The sequence below is a fragment of the Perissodus microlepis genome, chromosome 4 (genome assembly GCF_051167445.1).
Source record: "Perissodus microlepis isolate ML-2025 ecotype Zambia chromosome 4, ASM5116744v1, whole genome shotgun sequence".
Taxonomy (NCBI): domain Eukaryota; kingdom Metazoa; phylum Chordata; class Actinopteri; order Cichliformes; family Cichlidae; genus Perissodus; species Perissodus microlepis.
In genome coordinates, this window is record NC_140464.1 from 21,550,593 (window position 1) to 21,559,018 (window position 8,426).

At 43.8% G+C, this 8,426-nt stretch overlaps 1 protein-coding gene across 1 annotated transcript; it reads right to left on the minus strand.

Annotated features, from left to right (window-relative positions):
* Positions 1 to 634: 634 nt before the first annotated feature.
* LOC146388884 (HUWE1-associated protein modifying stress responses-like) lies at positions 635 to 8,426 on the minus strand. The gene is made up of 5 exons (XM_084926449.1): positions 7,961 to 8,426; positions 6,862 to 6,942; positions 6,367 to 6,434; positions 5,431 to 5,641; positions 635 to 4,235 (listed from the first exon to the last, which is right to left on the minus strand). The coding sequence occupies exons 1-5, from the start codon at positions 8,154 to 8,156 to the stop codon at positions 3,916 to 3,918; spliced, it is 876 nt and encodes a 291-aa protein (XP_084782575.1). The 5' UTR covers positions 8,157 to 8,426; the 3' UTR covers positions 635 to 3,915.

Below are 8,426 nucleotides of genomic sequence, written 5' to 3' on the forward strand. Positions count from 1 at the left end.
TGTCTCTATATGATGTAATCATTTATTTGATGTCACTGATCTAGTAGAAATGTTTGTTCTACCGCTGTCCTCTGGCTGCCCGTAGTGGTTTGTATCCAGTGGCTTTTTAGGTGTGAAGTTTCAGGGATGCCTCTGGTCATTATTGCTTTATTAAAACAAGAAAGCAGGAAGAGATTCAGGAAATGACCCAGCGTGGACTTTAACCCCGGTAGCTGCATATTTCTCACAACATGCAAGTCATCTGCTCAACCTGGTGAGCTAAATGACAAGTTAGTCAAATGTCAGCAGCTTTGTTAACAGAAACATTTCTAAGTCTTCAAACTGTTAATACTGTTAACCTGCTCCTCATTTATGCTTGAGAAGAAAAAACAGTTTCGATACTTTGCTTATTTACTGACGAAGTTAAAGAACTGCAAACTGACAGGGAAATGTAGACGTGAAGATCATCTGAAGCAGAAGAGCTGTGCTGCTGTGAAACGTGACTAAAACAGAACACACTGTTTAGAACAGGAAATGGCACTAAGAGGCCTTACTGCCTGTTTTTAACTGTTATATTTTGTCTTTATTCCAATTTTACAGCATCTTTTTCTGAAAACGCTGTCCTTATTTTTAAAATGAAACATAGCCGATCCGATTGCGATTCAATGGTTTTATTTCCTTTACAATGTGAACCACATATATCATACCAACAATTAAATGTTCAGTATATAGATTAGCCATTTATTACCTTTTTAAACAAAAAACAGCTGATGATAGTGTTGGCTCCAGAGACTTTGTGGCATGAGTCACCCTGATGAAACAATGTGGATGAAGGCTGCGACTGGCTCAGGGAAGAAACAGAAAACACAGGGTGACCCCAAGCTGATCTGAGGAGGGGGAGCGGGGGTCAACTCCGCAGGTTTAACAGTGGGACTGCAAAGACGGCACAATCCTGCTCTTATAAAACTCTTCAGTCAAACCTTTGGGAAGAAGACATCCTTTGATAGGCTCAATCTTTAAGTGCTTTTCCTGTCAGCACACACACTTCCCTGTAACTGACATGACGTGCAACAGAAACAGCAGGCGGGTGAAGCTACTAGTTTGTAGCCGAACACCTCGTTTCGTCTCAGAAACAATACTGCCGAAGTGGAGTGTTAGACACAGAACAGCGAGCCAAAGCGTCTAAGAGAAGAAAACTAGAACATTTCGAAATGCATTCCTCTGCTTTAATGAAGAGCGTGTGGACAAGCAGACCAGTCAGTCCTCAGGAGCTACACCACCTAAAACAAAATAAATTTAAATACTTTTTTTTTTGTTTGCCAAAGTTGAAACTCAGAGGTTTAACTGCACACGACCTGAAATGTGACTTTACGGCACATTTGTCTGTTCAAGAATCAAGGTTGGGTCCTATGTTAAGATTATTCACTGAATCAGTGATGGCTGAAGCAGCTCAGCTTACCAGACACTTAAACCCCACCTCCCCTCCGCCCTCTGCAGGCAAAGCTGAGGTGTTCAATACCAAGCTTACATTTTGAGTCTCAGCGGTTTCACAGATCCAGGACTTTGACAGATCGCCAAACATTACCCGGGTTCTTTTTCCTACTGAAAAGCCTGAAATCATAGGAACATAAAAGGCAACCTAGAGCACAAAAAAAGAAAACGCAAAATGAAATCGGTGACCAGAATTTAAGTTAAAAAAAAAACAAAAAACAAAATAAAAAACCAAACTGGCATGCTTTATACAACTAAATAAAGGCCACTTCACAGGCCATAAAATGTGAAAGGGAGAGAACTGGAGTCAACATGAGGAACAAACGGAGAAGAAAGCAGGAAACATTAACACCACACTGATCACTTCCTGTGCGTAATACAGGTAGAACAGCGCGCTGTATCATTAACACGGCAGAGCTGGTTTAATACTGAGACAACTCAAGATTTCTTTAATCATTTAGACCCACAAACATGCTCAGGTTTAGCTCTGATAACATCACGTTAACATCCTAAAACAAACCGATTCATATTGCTTTGTTTTACCCCGTTTATTGACTCATGTGCCATTAATGTCTCCTGCTCTGCTCCCTCACTGAATGCTGGAAGTAAACAACCATTTTAGGAATGAAACTCAACCGTATGTTACTTCGTTCTGTACCAAGTTTAAAAAAAACAAAACAAAAAACAAACCCATCCACATTTTATTAATGCACACACCCCTTTCACAAAATACAGACAGCATCCATCTTCCCATCCGACACGCTGGCCCAGTTACCTCGTGTGCGCCAGGTGGCATGTTTGGTGGTTGTTTTTGAGCGTGCCACCACTCCTAAAGCCTAAAAAATTAAGTTCGGCTTTTTCTTCCAATATCTTACACCATATGTCAAAGTCTCTGCGACGTGTTCAAATAATTTTGAAGAAGTGACAAAAATCAAGTGAGTGCGAGAGCTCCTGTTTTATTTCTAAGCATCCCCACACTTAAACCTCTATTCCACAAAAGCGGCGCCGAGCAAGTTTTTCCTGGGAAACTGCCCACGTTTTTAATCAAGTTAGAGGGCTAAATGTTATCGAGCATCTTGAAAAGCACGGTGGACACTGAATCTGATGACTGCCATCAGCATGAGTGGTTCTAATTTTGATGAGCGGTGCTGTGGCGCCTGGCTGAAATGCATGATTAGATCAGCGCCGCTATTTGTAGAAAAGAGGTGAATGTAGTGTGTGGACAACTCATAAGTGTGCACGTTTAGGGCCGGACAAAGGTACAGCTGGAATAAAAATGGAAGAGCCGATTTATTTGCATGAGTCAGAAGTGAAAACTAAGTGCAAAAAAATCCTTATTGCAACTCATCAGAATCATCCCACGACGACGGGAAAACAGCAGCTGCTTTCATAATAAGACCAGAGCAGAGGGGGAAAGGGGCTGTTGGAGAAGCTGCATAAACAAAGAGAATACAATTCCTTTTCCATTATCCTCAACAGCAACAACAACAGGAAAAAAAGTGGAAAAAGAACGGAAAATTAACTTGGCTATAGCTGCTGCAAACAGTGGCAACAAACCTAGAATTTTAACACTGGTGGTTGAAAAACTAAAAACAAAGAAAAGGTGACGGCCTGAAGTACAAATCGAGCCACCGTAGAAGCAGAGCACTTAGCAGAGAATAAAGTCTGAATGAATGTCCAAACACTGACAGTCTGCTGTTGTAGTTAGACGCCGTCAACCTAGTAGCCAGACAAACTGAACTGCTTACAAAGTGGCAGATGAGGCAGCGTGATGCCACAAACACACACCCGTACTCCTACTAGGCGATTTAGCTCCACCACTGACAGGCTACGCCAACTAAAAGCTGCAATGATGAAGTAACAAAAAGAAGGGGGGTGGGGTTAACGCAGGGGTGACTCGGGTCCAACGTTTGGCGAGCGACACAATCCACTGAGTGAAGCAATTTGATCATGGCCCTCACTTCCTTATTAAGGTGGCGGGTGAGGATGAGTGAGGTTAAGGGAGGGAAGGGCACAAATGTGTCAAAGATCAAAGTGGCTTTTACTTGTCGAGCAGCACGGAGCGTTATTGCCCCCCTCAAGAACTGTGTGGATCCCAGGATAAGTCGGGAACTTTCTTCGTTGTCTCCTTTCCAGGGCGGTGTTTGAGGAATGTGCGACGTGGCTTCCTGGTCACGTGCGCGCACACTCACGCCCACTCGTTAAGTGTTCTTGATTGTAGATCGATGATTTGTAGTATACGAGCTGGGAAAGGAGACAAGGACTAGAATTCGAGAGCTTTCAGTCCTCGTTTTCATCTTCAGCCGAAGCATCCGAGTGCGCGTGACTGTACATCTGCACATGTCCCACACGAGCCCATCCATCCCCCCGCCCCCTCTCCTAGCCTTGGCTTTGAAGGCTAACCCACCCACCATCCCCTCGCCTCGCATGTAGGCAGGGGGCAGATCAAATCATCCTGTTGCGTTTGTGCGTTGGGGAGTCTGTGATGACATCACTACATTGGGTGGAGTTTCGTTTCCTGGTTCCTCCCCCCCCTCCGGCAGAGGCGGCGCCAGTAGAGTCCAGATGCAGCGCCATCTCCTCTGAGATGAAAGTGTTTAGGTCGACGTCTTGGAGCCCGTTACGCCTGCTGCGGCACACCGGCCCAGAGCCAGAAGAAGCACCTCCGCTCGCACCACCTCCGTTACTGCTACTCCCACTGACATGTGTAGGAGAACCCGGAGCACCGGAGCGGACGCTGATGCTCGCCATGGCACCACTCAGACCTGAAGAAGGAGACGAAAGAACAGGAAGTTTAGCAGCAGGTAGACGTCTACGTCTCATTTACAGCCTCTGATAAGAAGAAAGCTTCCATTAGGCCTATTAAAAAAAAAAATCATAATAATTTTTTTTTTTAAAAAATCAACTTTGTTTATCTTTTAAATGGTTGATGGACAAACTCATTTTTCATAAAAGCCAACATAAAAAAAAAAAAATAAAAAATAAAAAATCACATCAGCATCTGTTCCCCTCAAAAGGAAGCTCCTCTAACTATCAGCTCCTGATTACGCAGCTATTTAAGGAGAAAGGTGACAGCACTGAGTAATATTGCCATTTTCTCATTTCTAATGCAACAAATGAAATAATTTCAGGCTGAATTCATCATTTTAAAAAGGAATGAAACACTCAGCACATTGTTCATGTTAAAAAAAAACCACCAATAGCACATGATCCAATCTGACAGAGATATACAAAAAGAGAAGGCTTGCAGTTAATCACCATGTCCCTAATTTCAAACAAGTTAAAGTTAATCTATCAGGCCTGATGATCACAGCAAAATACAAACAGGTGACAAACTGTGAAATGTCAGACTTCCGTTTCTGTAATCTGACCCAGTCTGACCTCAGATGCACCCACAATGTGACGCTCGTCAAGTTCTGAGTATTTATTTGTGGTACAGCACAGCAAAAAATACCAGCATATTCAAATGGAACTTAATTATAGAAAGGTGAGTAATAGGAAACAATCTGTCTTTCGATTAGTCAAATAGTGCCTTGCAAACACAAATGACAGGAATTGACCTGGAAAAAAAAGGAAGAGGAAAAAAAAAGTGCTTTCACAAAAATACTCTTATCTCTGAGCCACATGTAGCAGAAGGTCAAGTCTCCAATCTCTCACAGGCGTAAACACAGAAGGCCTCTCTCATGAACACATGACCTATAACAGCACTGCTCAGACATGACAGACCTGTTTAAAAGGTCTCCTATGAAAGGCCTCATCTCACAGTCACTGTGGAACATTAACCATTTATCTATCAAACTTAGGAACCAGGAGGTCACACACATACGTTTACGAGCATAAATAACACACACACACACAAGTTATTTAACATTGTAGCTGCTACTGAGGGGGTGTAAGTCAATTCTGATTCTTTGGTATGGAGTTGGCATTCGAGTCAGCCTTGCACTTAAATGTCCTCACCGTGCAGTGCTATGGCCTCCCTGAAGGGCTGGAGGTCCGCTTCTACAGATGAGCCAGTCTCTGCTGGTGAATTAGCGCGGCTGGGGGCCACCATGGCCAGCCGAGGGTTGGCCCTGCTACTTCTGTGCGGTGGTGCTTTGCCGCATAAAAAGCTGATCAGATCCTCCCTGCGGATGGTTCTCCGGCGCTTTTTCACCCAGGCCAACATGTCCTGTAATCCAATGCACATTATAAAAAGCTGAGAATTTATGCTTCAAAAGGAAGCATATACTGAAACCCTACAGCACAACATGACGCACATCTCCCGAGAAATTCAACTACACGTCAGCTTGAAGCAGGCGGCAACTGTTGAGATTGTTCAGTACGGTTACATTTCCAGCTACTTTTTCCATTGCGTTTTTGAACTTATCAGTAAGAATAACACTCATCATCTGAACATAAGGAATATTAATCGCAGCATCAATATAAGGACTCACAAATGTCTGTAAATTCCTGGAGGGAGATAGTCAATTCCCTCAGGTCTACTCCAACAGTTTCAACAAAGAAGTGGAAAAAAATACAGGGACAAATGTTTACTCTTTGTTTAACAATGAAAGGGGACCCAGGAGGGTTAAAGTCCCAACATTTTAATTTCTCTCCATCATGTATGCCACTGCAAAAACACTGGGAGACAAGCGCATGGTAATTAACACATAATGCACCGGTAAAAGCATAAATGTCAGCAAAGACGTTGGTCACTTAGAGTAGGGAAGGCTGCGTCACAGGCTCTACAGTCAGGCATCTGTTATCAACAAACACTGATCCAGTCTTTTTTTTTTTTTTGTAATATCCTTCATTGACCCTGTCGTCCATAGCTAATTTTGGTTTCCTAAATGACAGCCTGTGACAGGAAACTGTAAAGTCACAACTAGTCACAAGCAGAGGAACAAGACCCACCTTATTACGACGTTGGTGTCCTATCTGGATGCCCCGATCGAAGCTTCTCTGATGGGCCTCGACACTCTCTGTGAGAGTGAAAGACAACATTAAAACAACAACAGCTGTTCACTATTATATATAACAAAGCCAACCAAATATGTATCTCTATTTAACATTTCTCATGTTGTACGCTATTTATTATGTATTTAGAAGTGGAGATGCTCTACTAAGAGACAGGCTTTGTTTCACTAGTGAATATCTGACATTGTGCTGTGTGTTTTTTGTTTGTTTTTGGTCCCTTAAACCATGTGACAAGCCGATCAACACGGGGTTGATCGGCGATAATAACCACTTCTGTTTACCTTTTCACGTGGGGGGACAGATCAAAAACTTTTCCCAAAACTAACAAAGTTACAGCCAGAGTCTACACCGCTGGCTTAACGCACAGACACAACAGGAAGTGTAGAACTTGGTAGTCAAGGAACAAGGATGGAGGAGGATGTGGTTGGTTACCTTTGTAAAGGTTGGTGACTGCTGTAGCAGCATTCTGAAATGGCACCCACAATGACAGGCCCTGCTGATGGCATACTCTGTCTGAAGGTGAGAGAGGAATAATAAAAAAAACACTTGTAATTTAAAGCAAATACCATGGTGCCATACTAGTGGTGGTCAAATGACAGCAAAGGGGTTGAAGTTGAGGATCATTTTCATTCGCCATTTTGTCTTGCATCTACAACTGCAAGGGGGACAGGGTTTGGCATAAAAATAACTGGCAGTCAGCGCTAGATGGCCAGCTTGGCAGCAGCTTGTTTAGCAGGAGAGTGCCGACACACGAACTTAACTGCCCTCTCAGCAGTAAAGTTGCAGAGCCCAGTCAAACACACACACTGGTAAAGACTTAAGCCAAACTCCTGTTTCTACGTGCCGGGGATTTATCCCGACCGATAAGAGCCAAGCTACAGCAGATTGTAGACAAACCAATATTATCCTCGCCATCTTGTGATTATAACGTTTCGCATCGGCTCAACTCGCCAGCTAGTCGGCTGTTTAAAAAACAAAACTAAGCCAGTGGACACGTATGTGCGGGCTCTTATTTCAACGCGTTTGGGGGACAACGTCTACAACCAATCGATACCGGTGTAGCAGATGTTAACACTGACAGCACACAGCAGACTGTCATCTGGGAATGTCGCGTAGCTACGATTGTTGTTGCCATCGCCATTTTGTAACTAGCCTGGCTAACCTGACGATAGCGGCTGTCAAACTTTAGTGTCAAAGTATTCGCGTTAACTCGAACTACCTCATCGCTTCGTCGATGTGGCCACTGCTATTTGGTGCTCGGCGTAACTACACAACGCCAGGTTATATCTCACAATTCTTTGTCATCAGCTAGCCCGGACTAGCTAGAAAAAAATGTAGCATTGCAAAATTCACCTGTAAACGATAGTTTCCCCAGTACCCGGCTAGACGAGGAGTTTCCTAAAGAGCTAGCTACACTGCCGTTAATGTTAGTTTATAGGGCTCGGTGTAAAGTCAGGCTGCTAACAAACAAGCCAAGGGGGATGCAGGCACCGTTAGACGGACAAGCAAAAAGGAGAGCGCTGGGCTGGACCTTTGTATAACTGTGCCACGGCAGTGGCGGAGTTCTGGAAGAGATGCCACAGTTTATCCTGCTCGTTGTCGACGTCCTCCTCGCTCGGCTCCCTCTGCTCCGCTTCGGCCAAACACTGTCGCTCCCATTTTGAGAACCAGTGCTCGGGTCCGTGTTCCTGTATCTCCGAGTCGCCGTCTTCCTTCTTCTCCTCCATTTAATACGCCAAAAACTCGAGGGAAATTCGATTTTTAGCTTGAAAAGATGGCCGTTTCGACGCCGTCTAAAGAGTTATATGAGGGGAAATCATGAGTACTTTTATGTTTTTGTTATTTTTTTTTTCTTTTCTATTTCGTACTACGATACTGCGTCGCCACCTACTCCTGCCATCATAAACCTAGCTAACTATTTTTCCTAGTTGCCGACGTCGGGATATATGCACCACAGACTATCCTGTTATGCACTTCCTCCCGCCCCATTACTCTAC